Source organism: Ctenopharyngodon idella, chromosome 15 (genome assembly GCF_019924925.1).
Source record: "Ctenopharyngodon idella isolate HZGC_01 chromosome 15, HZGC01, whole genome shotgun sequence".
Lineage (NCBI taxonomy): Eukaryota > Metazoa > Chordata > Actinopteri > Cypriniformes > Xenocyprididae > Ctenopharyngodon > Ctenopharyngodon idella.
Genome location: NC_067234.1, coordinates 31,761,351 through 31,785,482, shown reverse-complemented (window position 1 = coordinate 31,785,482; position 24,132 = coordinate 31,761,351). Strand labels below are relative to the sequence as shown.

Sequence of the window (24,132 nt, the reverse complement as noted above, 5' to 3'; positions counted from 1 at the left end):
CCTGGACAAACACACGAGGATTCACACTGGAGAGAAGCCGCACACATGCCATCAGTGTGGGAAGAGCTTCATAGGGTTGTCAGGTCTCTGTTATCATATGCATCGTCACTCTGGAGAAAAAACATATAATTGTGATCAGTGTGGTAAGAAATTTACATCATCAATTCTTAAAAGCCACCTGACGGTGCATACGGACGAGAGGCTTCATAAGTGCTCTTTGTGTGAAAAGAGTTTTTCACGACCAGACTCTCTGAAACAGCACCAAAAACTACATGATGTTGTGCGGGATCACATGTGTTTCGAGTGTGGGAAGAGCTTTACAGCAGCGAGTCATTTGACAAAACACCAAAGAATTCACATTGGAGAAAATCTGTTCAGCTGCTCGCAGTGTGAAAGGAGTTTCACACAAAAAAGCCACTTAAACAAACACATACATATTCATAGTGGAGAGAAGCCACAAACATCAGGTCGCTATCATTGCTCAAATAAATAATCTGAGATTCTGAGAATGCAAATGTTTTCAATTTATTTGAAAAAGTTGTTTTCACTCTATTTGTTAAAATAAAGTTGTTTTTACTTTATTGTTCAAATACAGTTTCTATGAAATAACAAGATTTGATGTTTTTCTTTCATTTTTGGGGAGCAGCAGAACAGAATTATTGCATTACATTTCGGACATTAATGTATTTTTATTCTTGTGTTTATTCAACAACTTTCTTAATTGAAAAGCCTCATTGTTAAGATGTGAATGCAGAAATACAAAAATAATCTGTGAGAAATCTGTTTTTTTAGTGTTATCAGGGTTGGAGCTAAACTATACAGGGCAGTGGCCCTCCAGGACCGAGTTTGCCCATCCCTGCATTAGGACATTGAATATCTCTATTGAGTTCACCACATTTCTATTCAGTTTATAAGCTGCAGGTGAGACCAAACATGACAATTGTGTGTTTGATCACATGAGTTAAATGATATGTAATGAGGAACACGTGGGTCCTGTGAAGCAAATGTCTTCCTGTAGGAGTGTATTAGAGATGCAAGTGTCTGTTTCTCCACACAGAACCGTCCTTATATCACTATGAAACAATATGTGACATTCAACTCTGTGTGTCTGTTCAGTCCTGAAGCACATGACAGTTTGAAAACAGCACAATTGAACATGTATGAATCTCATTCTATCAGCAGCAGTATGTGGCAATACTTGTCATTATATCTCCTCTACTGATCTGAGACCAGAGTGAATCACAAACTACAGACACTTGAACTACAACTCAAACTGTCATTATTCTCTACAGGTTGAGTGATTGTGGAGTCACAGATGAAGGTTGTGCTGCTCTGGCTTCAGCTCTGAGATCAAACCCCTCACACCTGAGATAGTTGCTCTCTGATATGAAGGATGATCTACATTATAAACTGAAGGAACTAAAATATTGTGAGTATATTTTTATTTAAAGCTTTTAAATTGACCCAAGTTCAGTAACAGCCTCATATGTGTGTAACTGGAGAATATAAGACAATAATTCTGCTCCACTTTAGTATCTGTACTTTAAACTGTTTAATAAGAGTTTAATTCTGTGATATGAATATGATCTATGAATATATGAATATTTTCACCTCTTACAGTGTCTCTGTGTGTAAGTGATAAATAGAGAGTTGTTTATCATTTACTGTTATTAATCTATTAGCAGTTTTTAATTCACATCTCTGGCTCTAATATGAATATACTAAAATCTTTGGCTGTGTTTTTTCTGAAATGATCTCCTGATGTGATGTGACAGCAGTAATGTCTCATACTCAAATGTGACTGTCTGTGTGTTTTATTGTAGGACTCTCAGTATTTAGACGTCAGTCCAGTTTCCTCAGGATCAGCTGATGGTGAATAAGGAGCTACAGAGACTGAAGACACAGAGGGTGCTTCTCAAGGCTGCACCACGAGGAGGCGAGGAACGAGGAGTGAGGAAGCTTCCTGAGGAGTCATGAGCGAGCATACACAGGTGCATCCTTTGCGGAAGTCTTTCTCGTCGAGAAACATGACGCACGTATACATTCTCCTCCCCCTTCATATCTGTCACAATAATCTAAAAGTATGCTTTACTTTTGCAGTTTAAATAAACTTTACATCTCACATATTTCAACGGAGCATCTTGCTTTATTAATATTTATTATATTTTTTTAAATAACCAAACTTTAACAACATGTGGGTAGATCCCTCGAGTGCAGCTTTAAAGTAACGCTAAAGGGAGCACGGATATCATTTCACTTGGTTCAGTTCCTCCGTCCTCGCGTCTTTTCTTTGTGTCCTTCCCTCGCATGCTGAAAGGGTGGAGCTAAGACGCGAGGAAAGGAAGCGAGGAAAGGAAACGAGGATGCACAAATAAGAATTGAGAAACACCCAGAGACACACAGCGATCACACTGACATGTGTGTGTGACTTCACACCAGTTTCTTGTTTTATAGTAATGCTCATGAAAATGAGAGCTGAACTAGCTCATTTGAATTGTTTCAAATTTGTTAGATATTGATTACAATGTAGATTGTGCAACACTTAAAACACGCAGCAAATGATTAAAGCAAAGTGAAAAAACAAGTTAGTTTTAATAAGCAAAAAGTTTAGTATCACACCGAACTATTGCGGTCGTGAAACTGTGGTGAGTCCTGCACTAGTCAGAACGATAACAGATAAACTTTCAAGCGAAATAATCATATTCAAGCATTTAACAGTTAAGTTAATTACTTAACGCACACAATACTGCACAAAATAAAGCGATCACGAAGACTTTCTCTGTCCGAAACTCGTACAATCTGGGCCAATATGAACTAATACAGTAAAGTGGAAATTTACCGCACATCATCAGTTAAATTTGGTAATATACTGACACCTGTTGGCACATTTGTGTAATTTAGAGCAGAGATTAAGTCGTGATCACGAGAAAACAACTTTTGTTATCTCGAGATCGCGAGAAAATTAAGTCGTGATCACGACAAAACGAGACAGAAAAAAATAATAATCCATGGCCGTTTAGGGCTTCCGTAATTTTTTGTGATGAGCTATTAAATGTTTCCACCTAAATCTTCCCATTCTTTTACTGGTTTATTTTTTTCCTCCTGCCTCTGAACACAGTTAATTACTAATGTCTATATGCAGATGTTAATATCAAGTATTTCTAAAGCCAACAACAAAAAGCAGTGATATGACAGTGACTCTTGCTTTATTCCTCACTTTATATTAAAAGGAAAAAAGAAAAAAAAAACAGCCTTCTGTCAAAGAAAAGATTATGAAATTAAATGAAATATTTGTATTGTCCATTTGCATGGAAATTTGTCCTTTCCTTTTGACACTCTCAACAGGATCTGTAAGCTCACACCAAAACTACTTAATTTCCTCAAAATATACAGTATCTGCATCGACTTCTTATAGATACAGTCCATATTTAGAGTTCAATTCAAATGATTATCCAGAAACAATACAAAATATTTAACATTTTCGACCTTTTCAGCAGCTTGGCTGTTAATATTATTGTATAACTTTATCTGTTCACCATATAAAGTGATCGCGTCTCTTCAGAAAATGTGGATTAAACCGCTCGATTCATTCGGATTAGTTTTACAATGTCTTTATGAACTTTTTGAAGTGGTAGTTGTGTGGACTGTCAATAGAAAGCCAGAAATATCTCTGATTTTATTAAAATATTTTCATTTGTGTTTCGAAGATGAACAAAAGTCTTACAGGTTTAGAACGACATGAGGGTGAGTAATTTAATTTCATAATCACCATTAATTTTTGTGTGAACTAACATTATGACAGCAGAGATGGGAATAAAAAGTTTTCTTTCTGATTGTATAATTTCTGCAATTGAACTGAATCAGTTTTATAGTAGATTTCAGTGTTAGAATTGAATCTGGCCTGCATTATTTCCCAATCCATCTGCCTCTCTCACTTTCACAATCTATAAAATGATTTCCAAAAAAGCCCCAAAATAATTAAAACAAATTTGATGTACAATACTGTTAAAAAGTTTGGTGTCAGTAAGATTTTTTTCTAAGAAATTAATACATTTATAGAGCAAATATGAATTAAATTGATCAAAAGTGATGGTAAAGACACTGTTACAAAACAGATTCATTCTTCTATAAGTAAAGTCAGAGGCATTTTAGTTTAATCATGTCTTTTATTTACTGTTTATTTATTTCCTGTATTTTTCAGAGTAAATTCTGGATTTCTGGAGGCTTGGAAAAACTGATGAAGAGCAGATGAAGATGGTTATTATCAGATTACCAAAATGACAAATGATATAATGGAATAATTAAGGCATATTTCTGAATATTATTATGGCTAGTTAAAGCTCAAAAAATAAAAATAAAAAAATAAATATTCATATACAACTTGTTAATTATGACAGTATTAATTCTATAATAATAATAAATCTGTAACTTTCTGCTTGTTGTACATTTTCATCAAGAGTATGAGAAAAAAGTGTTTGGTGGAGAGTGTTTCTTTCCTCTCCCAGGCCTCAAAACTCTGATAAACTCTTTTGTCATTTATTTGCCTGTAGGCTGGAGACAGTGTTCGTAAACTGAACAGACGTGTGCAGTTTCCTCAGATCTGGATCTGAGTGAGGAAGCTTCCTGAGGAGTCATGAGCGAGCATACACAGGTGCATCCTTTGCGGAAGTCTTTCTCGTCGAGAAACATGACGCACGTATACATTCTCCTCCCCCTTCATATCTGTCATAATAATCTAAATGTATGCTTTACTTTTGCAGTTTAAATAAACTTTACATCTCACATATTTCAACGGAGCATCTTGCTTTATTAATATTTATTATAATTTTTTTAAATAACCAAACTTTAACAACATGTGGGTAGATCCCTCGAGTGCAGCTTTAAAGTAACGCTAAAGGGAGCACGGATATCATTTCACTTGGTTCAGTTCCTCCGTCCTCGCGTCTTGTCCTTGTGTCCTTCCCTCGCATGCTGAAAGGGTGGAGCTAAGACGCGAGGAAAGGAAGCGAGGAAAGGAAACGAGGATGCACAAATAAGAATTGAGAAGCACCCAGAGACACACAGCGATCACACTGACATGTGTGTGTGACTTCACACCAGTTTCTTGTTTTATAGTAATGCTCATGAAAATGAGAGCTGAACTAGCTCATTTGAATTGTTTCGAATTTGTTAGATATTGATTACAATGTAGATTGTGCAACACTTAAAACACGCAGCAAATGATTAAAGCAAAGTGAAAAAACAAGCCATAGACAATAGATTTATTGTGCAATACAGACAGTGTTGGGAAAAGTTCAGTCTGAGACTACAGAAGAGACAGGTGTTGTAAATTTCTCTACCAGCAGAGGGCAACAAAGATTACTCACATAATTTCACTGAATATTTATTTCCGTAATATATTTGTATTATTTATCTGTTTTTTTACGGAAGCTCTAAACGGCCATGGATTTTTTTTTTTCTGTCTTGTTTTGTCGTGATCACAACCTAATTTTCTCGTGATCTCGAGATAACAAAAGTTGTTTTTCCGTCATCACGACATAAAAGTTATTTTTACAGTGATTGATTCTGAAACACACTGTACCCGGATTCTACTGTTGCTATAGTAACGAACACAACTTTCACGCGCATCTGATCGACGGATAAATCATGCGCACCTAAATCTTCCCATTCTTTTACTGGTTTATTTTTTTCCTCCTGCCTCTGAACACAGTTAATTACTAATGTCTATATGCCTAATGTCTAAACAGCATTCTGTCGAAGAAAAGATTATGAAATTAAATGAAATATTTTTATTGTCCATTTGCATGGAAATTTGTCCTTTCCTTTTGACACTCAACAGGATCTGTAAGCTCACACCAAAACTACTTAATTTCCTCAAAATATACAGTATCTGCATCGACTTCTTATAGATACAGTCCATATTTAGAGTTCAATTCAAATGATTATCCAGAAACAATACAAAATATTTAACATGTTCGACCTTTTCAGCAGCTTGGCTGTTAATATTATTGTATAACTTTATCTGTTCACCATATAAAGTGATCGCGTCTCTTCAGAAAATGTGGATTAAACCGTTCGATTCATTCGGATTAGTTTTACAATGTCTTTATGAACTTTTTGAAGTGGTAGTTGTGTGGACTGTCAATAGAAAGCCAGAAATATCTCTGATTTTATTAAAATATCTTCATTTGTGTTTCAAAGATGAACAAAAGTCTTACAGGTTTGGAACGACATGAGGGTGAGTAATTTAATTTCATAATCACCATTAATTTTTGTGTGAACTAACATTATGACAGCAGAGATGGGAATAAAAAGTTTTCTTTCTGATTGTATAATTTCTGCAAATGAACTGAATCAGTTTTATAGTAGATTTCAGTGTTAGAATTGAATCTGGCCTGCATTATTTCCCAATCCATCTGCCTCTCTCACTTTCACAATCTATAAAATGCTTCTTGTACATTTTCATCAAGAGTATGAGAAAAAAGTGTTTGGTGGAGAGTGTTTCTTTCCTCTCACAGGCCTCAAAACACTGATAAACTCTTTTGTCATTTATTTGCCTGTAGGTTGGAGACAGTGTTTGTAAACTGAACAGACGTGTGCAGTTTCCTCAGATCTGGATCTCACTTCATTCTGCTCCTTAAACTGCAAGGTGAGCAAATTTAATTTTCATTTCCTGACATCCATCCATCCTTAATTACATCATTCCTTTTGTTCTAAGTTCAGTAAACTCACTCATTTTGATGGAAGGTTAAAACTCAGTCTCAGATCAGCTGTAGTAGAATTAAAGTGATATTTTTTCTAAAGTCAGTCCTGTACTTGTGAACAAATTGTCACATGTGCAGGAGAAAGATTTTCACACAAAAAGTATGTACTCTTTCACACTAGAGAGAAACCTCATGAGAGTTATCAGTGTGGAAAGAGTTTTACAGACATGAAACATCTCAGTCGCCATCTGTGCTGTCATGAAAAATCATTACATCACTGACAAGTACAGTACTGACTTTAGAAGAAATATCACTTAAATTGACAAGATCAGGATTGACAACCATGCTTCAGATTGTTTCTGAGTTTCTCTTATGGTGAATGTTCACTACAGCAGCAAAACTCTGCTTAGTGTCGCTGACAACATTAAAATTCCTCTGCTTTGGATATATATACTCTGACTATATGAGTATACACTTATTGGCCACATTGTTAGGTAGGTGAGAGCGGGGCACAACCTAACACTTTTTGTAGCTTTTTCATTTTGTGTAAATCCACTTGGGGTTCAGAGAATTAATTTTTCTGCACAATAATTTGACACGTCTAGTACAAAAATGTGGTTTTGTTTCATTATTAGAGCATATAGCCTACTTTTTCTTTATTTACCTCGAAAGAATGGAAGTGAAATGCGACAACATGCCCCGTAGGTGAGGCACACTGTAACATGACCATATGACAGAATCTAATGAATAAGATATGCAAGACAAAGTAAAATATTTTGGCAATAAAAATACAATTATTAACTTTTTCATATAAAAAATTTGTTTCTAATAATTAAAAATAAATACATTTTGGATTTTGACAATTAGCACACACACAAAACACAGCTATACAGCATAGTTTAAAACGACGTGGGCAAATTGATGCATAAACACATTCATACCTTCATAAAAACACAGAGATGAACACACACTCCCTCCACACACAGCTCTCATATAATGGGATGAGCCAGAACAATAGATGAGCCAGAATGCTTTACATATTTATTGAAACAGTTTCTCAATGCTGGACATTGACTTTATTCCCCTCAATGTGGACTGAGTTTCAAAGGTAAAAACCACCTTGTGACACATGAAAGAATTCACACTGGAAAGAAGCCGCACACGTGCCGTCAGTGTGGGAGGAGCTTCATACAGTCATCAGGACTCACTTATCATATGTGTCATCACTCTGGAGAAAAAGCATTTAATTGTGATCAGTGTGGGAAAAATTTCACCTCAGTGCCAAATCTAAAAAAACACCTGACAATTCATATGAATGAGAGGCTCCATAAGTGTCCTTTGTGTGAAAAGAGTTTCTCACGCATGGACTCTCTGAAACAGCACCAAAAAGTACATGATGTTGTGCGGGATCACATGTGCTTTACAGCAGTGAGCCATTTGAAGCAGCACCAGAGGATTCATAGTGACGAAAAACCGTTCAGCTGCTCGAAGTGTGGAAGGAGTTTCACACAAAAAAAGCCACTTAAACAAACACATGCGAACACATAAACCTCAAGAATCAGTTAGCGTCTGTGCAGCTGATCAAATAAATGAGATTCTGATCATGCAAATGTTATTTTATTGTTCAAATAAAGCTGTTTTCAGTTTGTTCAAAGAATGTTGGTTTGAAATCTCTCAAGATTTGTAGAGATGTTGTTCTGTATTTTGGGGAGGAGCAGAAGTTTTGCTCTTAGATTGATGTATTTATTGTCTTTATATTTAAGAACATTCTTTAATTGAAAAACCTTCTCGTTTAGACAAAGTCAAATTAAAGATATGAAACAAATGTAACCAAAACAATAAGTGAAAACAATTCAGATATTTTTTGATCAACAGCATGAGTGTGATATTTCTTTTACAACAGTAAAGGTGTGTTCAAAATTGTACATTTCATGTGCAAAAACAGGTCAGGTGTGAATAGTGTAGAGATGAATGAAGCACAGCTCACACAGAGGTCACTTTCAAACAATCAGCTTTCTGTTGGTCAACGCAGTGAATTCACATGACCAACTTGAACATAAGCAAGAAGTTTAGTTTCTGAACACAACTGAATAAACACCTGAAGTTCATGTAGGTCAGAGGCTACATTTGTGTCTAATGTGGGAGTTTTTCACAAAAAGGCCACCTTAACAAACACACCAGAAAGAAGCTTCATTCAGTGAGGAAGGAGTTTAGGTTACATCAGGTCTCATCAGCTGCACAGTTAATCTGGAGAAAATATATTTAACAAATAATATAAGAATCTGATATAGCCATATATATATATATATATATATATATATATACTATATATATATAATAAAGTTTTAGAGGTCGCTAAAATGTCACACAGATGTTTTCCTTTTAGTTTGTACAAAAGTCAGAAGTATTAAATTACTTTAATAGTTAATCTCAGTTTACACTTGTCTATTTTTTCTTACATTTAGCTCCTTCATTTAGACATAAACAAGGAAATTCTAAGACTAAAAAACATATGGTCTAATAAAGTTATAACATTTTAGACACAGATTTGCCAAATACTTTATCCTTTTTGTTCAGCCAATCATACATCAACACAGCAGAACACAGTTTCATTCCTGGATGAATCAGTTGTAAGATTGTTTGTTTAAACTGAAATCCAGTTAAAGGTTCTCATAAATGAAATATTCTCTTTAAATGCAGAGCTGACAAAACGTTTCTGCGCGGGTGTGTGTCCGTTTGAAAGAGAGCGCGAGACAGTTCGCTTTCAGGACACAATAAAACGTATTTTGTGGCAAAAAAAAACATGACAATAGTTTGTCGTTTTCATCCTATTGTTTACTATATTTATTTGCTTGGTCGGTGTCGGTGTGGGTTTTGTTTCTTTTGCGGTAGTAGGCCGTATCATTTGGCGAAGTGATATGTAACTGTAATGCAGTCAAGACCTGCCTGGAACTACTTTAGCCGCGCGTTTCCCTGAAAATAATGAGATCTACTCACTGCATTGCCATAACCTCCAGCTCCCCCTCTCTGGACCTACTGTCAGAGCATGATGGGTGGAGCTGCATCCCCCAACCACACCCTGACCCTATCCATAACCCTAGCTCTCCACCCATTAAATAGGTTAAACTCCACCCTGAGCTCCAGAGAGGTGGAGCTGGAGGTCATTATGCTCTGCAGAGAGCATTCCTTGAAAATAACTGGACACCTTAGAACGTTGGTCAACCAATCAGATTCTAGCATTCATGTTCGCCATTTTAACAACCAGAATCTATTCTTTAAAATAACGAGTATCAGCGTGTTTAATGGGAACCTTTGTAATGAATTTGCGTGTGGCTTCTTGAAAGGTGAAGTTTTTGTTTTATTATTATTATTGTTATTTTAAGAATCTGTCATCTCGGGTCTGGAGACACTTTAGGGTGACTTCAGACCTAATATTTTAGGACTTTATTCTTCGGCTTAGGTTTGGTATGTTTATGTTTCCACCCACCCACTAATATTATGCGCATTTTGGGATATCGCATCAAAAACTGCTGGGTGGAAACGCCAAGATGGGGATAAATTATAAAATATATAAATTATAAATTATTTAAAAATGCGCATAAAAAAAAAAAAAAAACTTATGCGCTCGTTTGAGTTGGATATATATATATATTTTTATCCGATAAGAAAACATTAGCATAAACTACGATGGAAACACATTTACAGAATAAATTCCTCGATGCGCATATAAAAAAAAAAAATCATGTGAATTTGCGCGATGGGACGGCATAACTCTAATAACCAGCGGAAAAATCTTATTGCAAAGCATTTGAAATGCTGTTTTGGTCACTCAGAAGTTTGTCTTCAAAGTGGCTCGGAAAATCCCTCCCAGAACTGTCTAGACAGCAGCATCCGCCTCTGAGGTTTATTGTGTTTCGTCTGCGCGCTCTGAGACGCAAATAATTTATTGTAGCTATACGAAAATTATTATATACAGTGGCTTGTCCTACGTTTCTTAGTGATATTTAGCACGAGTTTATCAGGAAGTGACGATTTTGTTCTCTTTGACTCACTTGATGGAAACGGTGCTTTATTATCAAAAGTTTTATGCGATATTGCAATTTTGCGCATAAGTTAAATTCGCAACTTTGGAATGAAAAATAGTGTGTTTGAGTGAACGTCACCGCCTCGTGATCCTGTTTCTGACCAGAGCTGCGTTCAGCCCCGACAAAACGTTTTTTAAACGGAACGGTGGTGCGTTGAACAACCTGTTCTGATGACCCAAGAGTTGCAACTATGGCAGCTGAATAAAAGGGAACATCCTAATAAAGTGAAGGGATTTGTGGAAACTGTGGTTCCTAATTGTTGTGATCCAACATTTGCCTCGCATTTCAGGATAAAAAGGCAAACATTTCAGGTGAAGGATAATCCACTTCTTGCCTGTGTTATGATCTATATGACCTTATATTATTTTTATTGTGAGTATTAGGCTTATTATTATTGATGATCACTATTGTTGTGCTATTGTAATATTTACCATTATATAATCAGAGGAGAATAGAAAAGTTTATGAAAATGTCACTCCAAAATACAATAGCAAAATATATAAATATGTATAGTACTTTTATGTTACATACCCATTGTGCGAGCTGTCTCTTTAATACCGCGTGGTTTATATGCATGTTGTTGCTGATTGGGCTGACATTTCTGACACACCCACCAAACAAGAGAAAACGTATCAGACCCCGTTACACCGTTTCAACCCGGAAACCGTAGCAAAACGTTGCGCACTGGTTTGAGCTTGAACGTGCCCCGGTTGAGCTAAATTGTTGTTGTTGTTGTTGTTGTCATTTTCGTCCAGAGTGTTCGAGATCAGATTCTGTTTCAACTGTTCAGATTCATCATGGATGACACACAAACATCCAGAGATGAAGATGTTTCTCCAGAATGCAGGTACTTCAAATAAGCATAAATTACATTTAAAACATAGATGTTTTTGTTAAGTTAAAATTTTTATTATAAACAAGTCAAGACCTAAAGTGCTTTTGATGAAAAATACTTTTTAAAGACCTTGTAATCAAATTATTATAATCATAAATGATCAAATCTGTCTCTGTTATAGTTCAGTTCATCAGAAGAGATCAGAACCAGAGTCCAGCTGTGTGTCTATGAGGAGTGACGGGTCTATAGGTCGTATAATAGGGTTTAAGAGTGGAGATACACAGACTGATCTCAGGTATAACACATCTGTAAAATATGATTATAGTATGGCATTTTTGTATTATAATATTATGTTGAATATTTTTGTATTTTGTTTATAGTTATTTTTATCTTTATCTGATATTTTATCATATATAGTGTTGCTCGCACAGAGACACACATCTATGAAAGTGCTTAGTTAAATGTACAGTTTTTGTATCAACATGATTTCAATAAAAAACCTTAAAGTGTTTCTTTAATCTCTCTTTGTTATAGTTCAGTTGATCAGAAGAGATCAGAACCAGAGCCCAGCTGTGTGTCTATGAGGAGGTCTGTGGATTGGCCAATAGATTTTAAGAATGGAGATACACAGACTGATCTCAGGTATAACATTTCTGTAAAATATAAGATTTGATTATGATACAGAGTACAAAAAAGTCTTTGTTGCTTTGTGTACATTGTGGTTTATTAATTTATTAATGTATTATTGCTTCTTTTTTTCTTTATTACCAATAATTAGTAAAAAAAAAAAAAAAAAAAAAAAAAAAAACCCTTTCCATCGATTAATCCAGTTCATTAACTTCACTGTATCAATGGTTTATGGACAAGCTATATAGAAATTGGGCACATTAATATATCATCACTTTATCACCACTAGAAACTATCCGTTTTATATTTCTAATATAATCACAGAAACTAAACTGTAGTATCAATTCAAAATATCAAGAGTATTTGATTTATCTACTTCATGCTGTTTAAGGCAATTCCTGCAATAATATACAAGGTTTTGATTCTGCAAAGATTCATCATATAGTTTATAATCAACAACGTGGTCAATAATTCAAAATTTCAATAGACTTTTACTATTTTTATATATGTATCACTTAGACTTGTGTAATAATGTGGTATTTTAATTTTACAGCCATGAAGTCCTCAACAGGTTTAGATCAAATCTGATGAAGAAGTTTGAGTGTCTGTATGAGGGAACAGCACAGCAGGGAAACCCAACACTCCTGAATGAGATCTACACAGAGCTCTACATCACAGAGAGTGAGAGTGGAGAGATCAGTAATGAGCATGAGGTGAGACAGATTGAGACACAATCCAGGAGAGCAGCAGCAGAGGACACACCGATCCAATGCAGGCACATCTTTAGACCTTTACCTGGACAAGACAAACCCATCAGAACTGTGCTGACAAAGGGAGTCGCTGGCATTGGAAAAACAGTCTCTGTGCAGAAGTTCATCCTGGACTGGGCTGAAGGGAAAGAGAATCAGGACGTCCAGCTCATATTTCCACTTCCTTTCAGAGAGATCAATTTGATGAAGGACAAAACACTCAGTCTTTCAGATCTTCTTCATGTCTTTTTCCCTGAAACAAAAGAAATGGAAATATCCAGTGACAAATATAAAGTGTTGTTCATCTTTGATGGTCTGGGCGAGTGTCGTCTGTCTCTGGATTTTCAGAGCGATGTGAGGTTGTGTGATGTAAATGAATCAGCCTCAGTGGACGTGCTGCTGATGAACCTCATTACGGGGAATTTGCTTCCCTCTGCTCTCATCTGGATCACCTCCAGACCAGCAGCAGCTGATCTCGTCCCCTCTGAGTGTGTCCATCGAGTGACAGAGGTACGAGGCTTCAATGATCCACAGAAGGAGGAATACTTCAGGAAGAGAATCAGTGATCAGAGTCTGGCCAATACAATCATCACACACCTGAAGTCATCAAGGAGCCTCTACATCATGTGCCACATCCCAGTGTTCTGCTGGATCTCAGCCGCTGTTCTAGAGAAGATGTTGAGCGAAGCAGAGAGTGGAGAGATTCCCAAGACTCTCACTCAAATGTACACACACTTCCTGATCCTTCAGACTGACATCAAACATGAGAAGGACTATGAGAAGAACGTGACAGATGAAGACATGATCCTCAAACTGGGGAAAGTGGCTTTTCATCAGCTTGTGAAAGGCAATGTGATCTTCTATGAGGAAGACCTGAGAGAGTGTGGCATTGATGTGACAGAAGCATCAGTGTACTCAGGATTGTGCACTCAGATCTTCAGAGAGGAGTTTGGCTGGTATCAGGGGAAAGTCTTCTGCTTTGTTCATCTGAGCGTTCAGGAACATCTAGCGGCTCTATATGTGCACCTCTCCTTCACTAACAGCAACATAAATGTGTTTGACCAAATCACCAAACAGAGTTTGTGGTCTAAAGTTATGGCCTGGTTTTATAATGTTTCATTATCTGATCTCCATCAGAGAGCTGTGAATGAGGCTCTACAGAGTAAAAATGGACATCTGGACCTTTTCCTGCGGTTTCTTCTGGGTCTGTCAGTGGAGTCTCAGCAGATTCTCCTACAAAGACTAATGAAACAGACAAGCATCAGATCTGACAGCAATGAGAAAACAGTTGAGTACATCAAGGAGAAGATCAGGACCATTGACTCTCCAGAGAAATCCATCAATCTGTTCCACTGTCTGAATGAACTGGGTGATCATTCACTAGTGGAGGAAATACAACAGTATCTGAAATCTGGAAGAATAAGAGAAGTCAAACTCTCTTCATCTCAGTGGTCAGCTGTAGTCTTTGTGTTGTTGACATCAGAGAAGAAGCTGGATGAGTTTGATATTAATACATTTGTTGGAGGAAACAACAACACTGAAAAACTGAAGATTCTTCAGAAGCTGCTGCCTGTGATTAAAGAATCCAGATCAATTCAGTAAGTATCACTGAGAACAATCACTTCACTGTTAAAACATTAAGAAAATAAAAGTTCATAAATCTTCAGTGCTGCAGATGCTGTCTAGAGTTTAGTGATCAGTATTTTGATGTATTTTCCGTGAAAATGTAAAATTATTTCAGACATTCACAGTCAGAGAATTTGCATATGCATAAATAATTCAGGTTTAACATTTGAATGTTCTTGCACAAACAGAAGGAATTTAAATATTTGTTTTTAAATAAATGACATAAAAGAAATTAAGACCAAACAAACAATTGGAGAAAAAGCTTATTTATCAAATAGCTCAAATTTCCAAAAAACAAAAAATACATTTGATATATGGTTAACATAGCAGAGAGTCATACATTTTAATTTTAGTCAGGTGGACAATTAAACATTTACTCGAACAATAGCTTAAAGTTGACTAAAACTTCACATTTTAATTTCACTTTGAGATGGACGATTAAGAAACAAATAACTGAGTATCTGAGATTAGTGCAGTTTCTCTAGTAAAGAGCAGATGTAATGTGTAGCAACGGCTCCACCATAACAAGAATAGATTAGATTTACTTTAACAGATATTTGGAATGGAATTTCAAAAATGTACATACAATTTTTTTTTTCCAATCAATCTATTAGTCTGCGTTTACATTGGACATATCTATTTTGACATGCTGTTTTGCAGCATGTAATTGGCCATCTTTCCTCTCAGCAGCAAGAAAAACAAAACTTTTATTCAGTGGATTATATATAACCTCGAAAGAGCGCTTCCTTTACAATCACTAAAAATCTGTCACTCATCTCAGTTCATGATCTCACAAAGTTCCATTATTATCAATAAAGTTGTCTACACTGAATAATGAATCTCTTACTTGCATCGTGTCTTTGTTAATGAGAGGATTTATGAGCGTACAGAACTCAGCTCTGAACAAAAACTGGATTCTGACTATAAACACCTCTGATTGGCCATTGCGTTCACGAGATCAACAAACATGTCTGTGATTGGCTACATTTCTCACCGCTGCAAAAACATGCTGTAAATAGAAACATTTGACGTTCTCCTGAAAAGCGCACAAACCTGTTTCACCAATATGATATTATTACAGTATCAACTGAGAGTGCTCATATTTATGTTTGACTTAATTTTTTTTACCCATGTTTTTTTTTTTACAAAAAAAAAAAAAAAAAAATTGTGATCAAACATTTATTGTTGCACCCCCTGCAGTACCGCTGTTGACCCCTGGTTGAAGACCCTTGGTTAAAAGTTAAAAAATACATGAATATTAATTTAGTTCAATCTTAACGTTTTTTATTAGCGCGAATTTGACCATGAAACTTTGATATAAGTTGTTGGATAACTTTTTTGATAGCTGTTTGATAGTTTAACTATTTAGTATGTTATTTGATTTTCATCTCTCTACAGGTTGAAGGATTGTGATCTCACAGATGAAGGTTGTGCTGCTCTGACTTCAGCTCTGAGATCAAACCCCTCACACCTGAGAGTACTGGATCTGTCTGGGAATAAAATAGGAAAATCAGTGAATCTGCTGTCTGATGTACTACAGGATCCTCACTGTAAACTGGAGAAACTATGGTAAGATCATATTTGACTCTCACACATGAATCACAATGTAAAGTATATTTGAAGTGTTCAGCCTCTTTCTGCTGCTGTGAGTTCAGCTGATTGAGCTGTAAATGATTGAACACATGAGCTGCTCCTCAGTCACATGATACTGCAGGACTGAGAGTCACACTGAAATACACACTTTCACACAATCAACATTTCAGTCTCTGGACTTTAAACAGACTCGAGCTCAACACAACTGAGAAATGAAGAACATGCTGGATTCATTCTTACTGTTCATCACGTTCATCTTTCTGCATTGACAGTTTTAAAAATGTTTTTTAAACATGTATGTGTTTGTGTAAAATCACACTCACAGATTAATTGATACTCCATACATATTACATAGTACAGATTTAAGTAACAGTAAAACTAACCAATGTGGTGAATAGCAGGGCAAGACTGAGGGGTCTGGGGGCTTCTGGGCTTGTTTATGTTTGGGCCCTACCTACGCTACAAGAAATCAACTAGATCATCATCATGTAGTTGCTCAAAATTCACAGAAATTAAAATATTCTTTAAAGGTTCCTAGAACAATTAATATGCAACATGCCTAATCTAGTCAAAGTTTAGAGTTAATATTAAATAGTCATTATAATACAGTAAAATACAGCATGTGTTTCTCAGCTGAGAGAAGATCAAAACCCTGAAATAACACTGAGCAATAAAGCCAGAGATGAACAGTATTTTTACATTTATTTTTTATTTATCTGTGTCCTCTTATGTCAGATTCTTAAATTTAATCAATAAATTCATTCAGAATAAAAAGACACTGTGTGTGGATATTATTACCAATCAAATGAAGTCAGTATCAGTAAAATCCATCTTTGGATTTACACATACAGTTTAATGCAGCTCAGACATTGCATGAATAGATTTGCAAAGCGATTATAATTGCATAAATTACGTTAAGAGATTAATGTTTTAAAAAATAAAATTTTTAATATAGAAATATTAAATATTTGAAAAATTGAAATAGGCTACTTTTTAAATATGATACTAAAACCACCAGTATGTGGCAAGTCACTGTCTTAATGAGTGAGTTGAATCCTTCATTCAGCTGATTTGTTCAAAATTCAAATTCATTTAACTTAGCAAATGACTGTATGAATCATAGACTGTAAAAAAGTATGAATTGATACCCTAATTGAATCATGAACTCTGATTCGTTCAAATACACTGACTCTGAGGAACAAAACATTGTGTTGCTCGGAGTCGCAGCAATTCTGCTGTTTGTTCTGTTTTCTTTGATGGTGCAAAAACAGACTGTGTTTGAAATGTGAAAGTTATTCAGTAAATTGTTGTTTATTGAAGTTGTTCTATAAAATCAATGTCACATTTGCGTGCAGATGTTCAGAAAAATTACACTCTTGCTTGTTTGATAACTCCTATATTATGTTATAAATATAAAAAACAGGAACTCCTAAACATTTGTTTTACATTTTGATGATATTTCCTCCCCACTAGTGTGATGACATGGTGGTAGTGAGATGAAAGAGAGCGCTCAAAACTCTTCAGATCGCATAATTTCTTTCTAAACGCACACTCTTTCAGTCGGAGGCTGGTCCGTTTATATACCTCACTCAAACTGGCCAGACAGAGGAAATGAGACTAATAATTTCTGCCTGGCAAAACTGAACAAATCAAATGAATGTAAACGGGTAAAAGTGGGGCCCCCTACTGACCGGGGCTCAGTCTAATGATCCATCAAACATTAATTTGTGCTTTAAGTTTGTATTTTCTCTTTAATAATGGATTCACTGCTAAACTGATCTGATCTGAACTGAGAGAGTGAAGAGTGTGTCATTGTTCTCTACAAGTTGAAGGATTGTGATCTCACAGATGAAGGTTGTGCTGCTCTGGCTTCAGCTCTGAGATCAAACCCCTCACACCTGAGAGAACTGGATCTGACTGGGAATAAAATAGGAAAATCAGTGAATCTGCTGTCTGATGTACTACAGGATCCTCACTGTAAACTGGAGAAACTGCAGTAAGATCATCCCTCTAATATTCACACGTCTTTGTCCTCAGTAAGATGTCTCCTTTAATGTAAATTCTAAAACTAAAATCAACTTGTAAAATAAATGGTCAGTAAAGACATTAAATCTCAGCGCAAATGACAATTAATACTCTAAAGGGATAGTTCACCCAAAAATGAAAATTTGATGTTTATCTGCCTACCCCCAGGGCATCCAAGATGTAGGTGACTTTGTTTCTTCAGTAGAACACAAATGATGATTTTTTTCATCCAACCGTTGTGGTCTGTCAGTCGTATAATGCTTGTCAATGGTAACTCCATCTATAAGAGTCAAAAAAACATGCACAGACAAATCCAAATTAAACCCTGCGGCTCGTGACGACACATTGATGTCCTAAGACACGAAACGATCGGTTTGTGCGAGAAACCAAACAGTATTTATATAATTTTTCACCTCTAAAACACCACTATGTCCAACCTCCTTATGCATCCGGTTGGTGAGGTCTCAAAACGCGTTCTGATGACGGAAGTGATGTCTCGCGTGTACAGGTGCTGGTCATATAATTAGAATATCGTAAAAAAGTTCATTTTTTTATTGTAAATTATTTTAAAAAATGAAACTTTCATATATTCTAGATTCCCTACATGTAAAGTAAAACATTTCAAAAGTTTTTTTTTTTAATTTGTTGATTAGAGCGTACAGCTAATGAAAGTCCAAAATCCAGTATCTCAAAATATTAGAATATTTACATTTGAGTTTCATTAAATGACCATCCCTACAGTATAAATTCCGGGTATCTTTTGTTCTTTGAAACCACACTAATGGGGAAGACTGCTGACTTGGCAATGGTCCAGGAGACAATCATTGACACCCTCCACAAAGAGAGTAAGTCACAGAAGGTCATTACTGAATGGGGTGGCTGTTTACAGAGTGATGTATCAAAGCATATTAAATGCAAAGTTGACTGGAAGGAAGAAATTGGGTAGGCAAAGGTGCACAAGCAACAGGGATGACCGCAAGCTTGAGAATACTGTCAAGTAAAGCCGATTCAAACACTTGGGAGAGCTTCACAATGAGTAGAATGAAGCCGGAGTCAGCGCATCAAGAGTCACCACACTCAGACATCTTCAGGAAAAGGACTACCAAGCCACTTCTGAACCAGAGACAACGTCAGAAGCATCTTACCTGGGCTAAGGAGAAAAAGAACTGGACAGTGAACAGTGGTCGAAAGTCCTCTTTTCAGATAAAAGTAAATTTTGCATTTCATGTTGAAATCATGGTCCCAGAGTCTGAAGGAAGACTGGAGAGGCACAGAATCCAAGCTGCTTGAAGTCTAGTGTGAAGTTTCTGAAGTCAATAATGATTTGGGGGGGCGTGACGTCTGCTGGTGTTGGTCCATTGTGTTTTATCAAGTGCAAAGTCAATGCAGCCATCTTCCAGGAGATTTTGGAGCACTTTATGCTTCCATCTGCTGACAAGCTTTATGGAGATGCTGATTTCCTTTTCCAGCAGGACTTTAGCATCTGCCCACAGTGCAAAAACCACTTCCAAGTGGTTTGCTGACCATGATATTACTGTGCTTTATTGGCCAGCCAATATGCCTGACCTGAATCTATGGGATATTTTCAAGAGAAAGATGAGAAACAGTCGATCCAACAATATACAGATGATCTGAAGGCTCAATAGTGCCTCAGCAGTGCCACAGGCTGATCACTTCCATGCCACACTTCACTGATGCAGTAATTTGTGCTAGGAGCAAGTCATTTGCTGTAATATGTCCTGCCGATCAAGTATTGAGTGCACAAAAGAACATACTTTAAAGAACTTGAACTTTTCTGTTTTGCAAATCCATTTTTTGATTGATCTTAGGAAATAATTTAATATTTTGAAATACTGGATTTTGGACTTTCATGAGCTGTACACTCTAATCATCAAAATTTAAAAAAAAAAACTTTTGAAATGTTTTACTTTACATGTAGGGAATCTAGAATATATGAAAGTTTCATTTTTAAAAATAATTTATAATAAAAAAATGAACTTTTTGATGATATTCTAATTATATGACCAGCACCTGTATACTTCAATGAGTGCGAGAGATCACTTCCGTTGTCAGAGCGCGTTCAGACCTCACCAACCGGATGCGCAAGGCAGTTGGACATAGTGGTGTTTTAGAGGTAAAAAATTATATAAATACTGTTCGGTTTCTCGCACAAACCAATCGTTTCGTGTCTTAGGACATCAATGTGTCGTCATGAGGGTTTAATTTGGATTTGTCTGTGCATGTTTTTTTGACTCTTATAGATGAAGTTCCCATTGCCATGCATTATATGACTGACAGACCGCAACGGTTGGAGTTAAAAATCATCATTTGTGTTCTACTGAAGAAACAAAGTTGCCCTGGGGGTAAGCAGATAAATATCAAATTTTCATTTTTGGGTAAACTATCCCTTTAACTGTGAAACACAGTGTAGAGCTGTAACCTGGTGGTAAATGGGTGATGATCTGGAGGAACATGATCTCAATGCATGTGAAGGCAATAGTTCTTACTTTGAGTACATTAGGACATTGAATATCTCTTTTGAGTTCACCATATTTCTATTCAGTTTATAAGCTGCCAGATGAGACCAAACATGACACAATTGTGTGTTTGATCACAAGAGTTAATAAATGATATATAATGGGGAACATGTGGATCCTGTGAAGCAAATGTCTTCCTGTAGGAGTGTATTAGAGGTGCAAGTCATTGTTTCTCCAGTTAGAACCGTCCTTATATCACTATGAAACAATATCTCACATTCAACTCTGTGTGTCTGTTCAGTCCTGAAGCACATGACAGTTTCAAACAGCACATTGAGCATCAACATGCATAAATCTCATTCTGTCAGCAGAAGTATGTGGCAATGCTTGTCATTATATCTCCTCTCATGATCTGAGACCAGAGTGAATCACAAACTACAGACACTTGAACTACAACTCAAACTGTGTTATTGTTCTCTACAGGTTGATGTGTTGTGGTGTCACAGATAAAGGTTGTGCTGCTCTGACTTCAGCTCTGAGATCAAACCCCTCACACCTGAGACAACTGAATTTGTCTCAGAATAAACTAGGACAATCAGGAGTGAAGATGCTCTCTGATCTGAAGGATGATCCACATTATAAACTGGAGACATTGTACTATTGTGAGTATATTTTCATTTAAAGCCTTTAAATTGACAGTAAGTTCAGTAACATCCTCATATGTGTGTAACTGGAGAATATAAGATTATAATTCAACTCCACTTCAGTCTCTGTAAACTGTTTTAATAAGAGTTTATTTCTGTGATGTGACTGATCTATGAATATATGAAATTTTCATCCCTTACCGTGTCTCTGTGTGTAAGTAATTAAGAGAAAGTTGTTTATCTTTTACTATTATGAATGAAAAACCTCTAATAGATTAATATCTCTGGCTGTAATATGAATATGTTAATATCTCTGGCTGTTTTTTTTTTCTGAAATTATCTTCTGATGTGACAGCAGTAATGTCTCATACTGACAATGTGACTGTCTGTGTGTTTTATTGTAGGACTTTCAGTATTTAGATGTCAGTCCAGTTTCCTCAGGATCATCTGATGGTGAATAAGGAGCTACAGAGACTGAAGAAATTTAATTTAATATACAATTTTATATGCAATGGCCCATGAAAATAAGTACTGAAAGTCACCATAAGCAGTTTGTAATTGTTCTGGATACACTAGATATTGATTACAATGATGGTGTAACCAGGGATGGGCAGTATTTATGATGCATGTATTTCAAATACAAAATAGTATTTTGTAATTTGTATTTGATAGGGTTGATGAAAATGGCTTTGTATTTTGTATCAAAATACTTTAGTGATTTGTATTTTTATATTTGTAAAATACTTTATAAGAAGTCATGAAAAGTCATAAAATTGCGGCCTCTGATTGGTGCCTACTTAGTAGTTTGCAGAGACTTGTTGCGATCAGAACAGAAAATTGATCCATATGAAACAAGGTGGTCAATAAACGTGCAGGCTGTCAGCTTTCCATCAATTATTTGCATAAATTGCTTTAATTTTTAACAGTTCATGTTAAGCTTTGGTGTTCGTTTTGGTAGCCTAGGCTAAATAGCATACCAATTTACATAATGTTCTTGAAAACAATTATACCGAGCAGGAGCCATCAGTTGTTATTGAGTCAGTGTTGCTGATGCAAAGTAGGCCCTTCATTACCAAACGCCAAGTAACTAAATTAGGATACAATTATGAGTTATTTGCAAATATTAAACTGTTGTTTATTTTAAAACTAACCTTCATCTGGGAGATCACAGAGATATGTGAATATTTGATCTAAATTTTCCCCGCTAGAGATCGCTCATTCAAAACAAAGGCGTAGCTCGATGACACCTTGATTTCACAGAATCATGGGAGGTGTTGTCTTCACGTCTACAGCCGGTGAAAAAGAATCGGGACGGGACTCAGGCAGAAATCATGTTCATGGATGAGATTATTAACGTTACTGTAAGCAAAGCATGGCAGAGTGCTGTGGGAGCAGTAACGAGGCCGCTGGAGCAATTTCTAATGAGAGACGAGCGCAACACACGTCTCAACAGCAGCTGATCTTTTATTATGAAACAGTTGCAGGGTAAAGCAGTGCTGCTTATCATATTAAATACATTTGTGTGTTGAAAATTGTTATAGTGCTACTCTGTGCTTTCGCTTGGCGGCTGCTATGAGACACTTGTTGCACACTGCAGTAAGCTAGATCGATATTAGCCATGGTAAAACATGGTACTCACTATAAATCAAGAAAACAAGATTCAAACAAAAAGACTTAGGGCCAGATTTACTAACAGAATGCGCCAGCACAAACCCTCTTTTGGCGTTAAAAAAACTACTGTCGGGATTTACTAAAGACACGCAGTGTAAAATGAACTGAGTTATTTTTGCGGCTGACCTTATTGCATATGCATTTGTAGGAGTTTCCCTTTCAGATGCAATATTGATTAATTAAATGAATCACACAATGCGATTTACTAATATTTGCGCTCATCAATTTACTGGTATTTACGCCATTATTTAATGCCCTAAAAAAAGCTGTCTTAACCCATTTTGCGACATGGCTGCAATTGTTGCTGCTAGGAGGAGACACCGTAGAGAACAGAGAGCGCGTGGTAGAAGGAAGATTATTAATTTCTTTGAAATGCCAGAGTAAGACGTTATCCGAACATATCGTTTGCCAAGCTATGTTGGCCTATATAGACCAACATGGCTTGGCAAACGATATTATATATGTGTACGTGTTTGTCAGATTACATGTTAAGTTGCGCCTGTGTCGACCCGCGTCGGTATCAGGCATCAGCTCTGTTTATTTGTGACCCAACGCTAATTTGCACTTCTTGATAGATTGCGTTAGTCATTATGTAAATGATTTGACTGTGTCTGTGTTCTTTAATTTGCATGTCATCAGTAGATCACGCGCAAAACTTGCCACTCCCATCGACACATTTGTGGAATTGCGCTCTTACGCTAATTTGCCCTGTTTACTGTATCCAAACAGTTGCTCCCCTGTCTAATAAAACAATACACAGTACTAAAGTGTCTTTGATGTTTCCATGGTTTCGACAAAATAAAACAGGAAATCGAGGGTAATGATGTCATTGATAGGCGACACACGGACACGGTCTGTGTCCTGGTTAAAATTGCTTATTTCTCTAGATTTAAACATTCTTAGAAACATTTGGGATAATGTAAGTACACAAGTCAACAAAATATATAACATTGTTCTAGTGGTTTTTGGATATTTTAATCTAAAAATCCTACATATTTGTGCCTTTAACTGGTTGCATGTCAGATTTATTGATTGACTCAGGCAGAGAAAAGCTGTTGCTATCAAACATTGTTTACTTAATCAACTGAGTCAACCT

At 36.2% G+C, this 24,132-nt stretch overlaps 1 protein-coding gene and 1 long non-coding RNA gene across 2 annotated transcripts in view; one reads left to right on the top strand and one right to left on the bottom strand.

The window, feature by feature from the left end:
• LOC127496213 (uncharacterized) overlaps positions 1 to 13,745 on the bottom strand; it is a 163,319-nt gene extending 149,574 nt beyond the window's left edge. The window contains exon 1 of the long non-coding RNA XR_007925265.1: positions 13,598 to 13,745. This is a non-coding gene — a long non-coding RNA (uncharacterized LOC127496213). The remainder of the gene's footprint in view (positions 1 to 13,597) is intronic.
• The window catches only part of LOC127496210 (NACHT, LRR and PYD domains-containing protein 12-like), a 206,778-nt gene extending 184,519 nt beyond the window's left edge, over positions 1 to 22,259 (top strand). The window contains exons 17-20 of the mRNA XM_051863934.1: positions 1,293 to 1,321; positions 16,054 to 16,195; positions 21,205 to 21,383; positions 21,770 to 22,259. Coding sequence (XP_051719894.1) covers positions 1,293 to 1,321; positions 16,054 to 16,195; positions 21,205 to 21,383; positions 21,770 to 21,771 — 352 coding nt within the window. The 3' untranslated portion in view covers positions 21,772 to 22,259. The remainder of the gene's footprint in view (positions 1 to 1,292; positions 1,322 to 16,053; positions 16,196 to 21,204; positions 21,384 to 21,769) is intronic.
• The last annotated feature ends 1,873 nt before the right edge of the window (positions 22,260 to 24,132 follow it).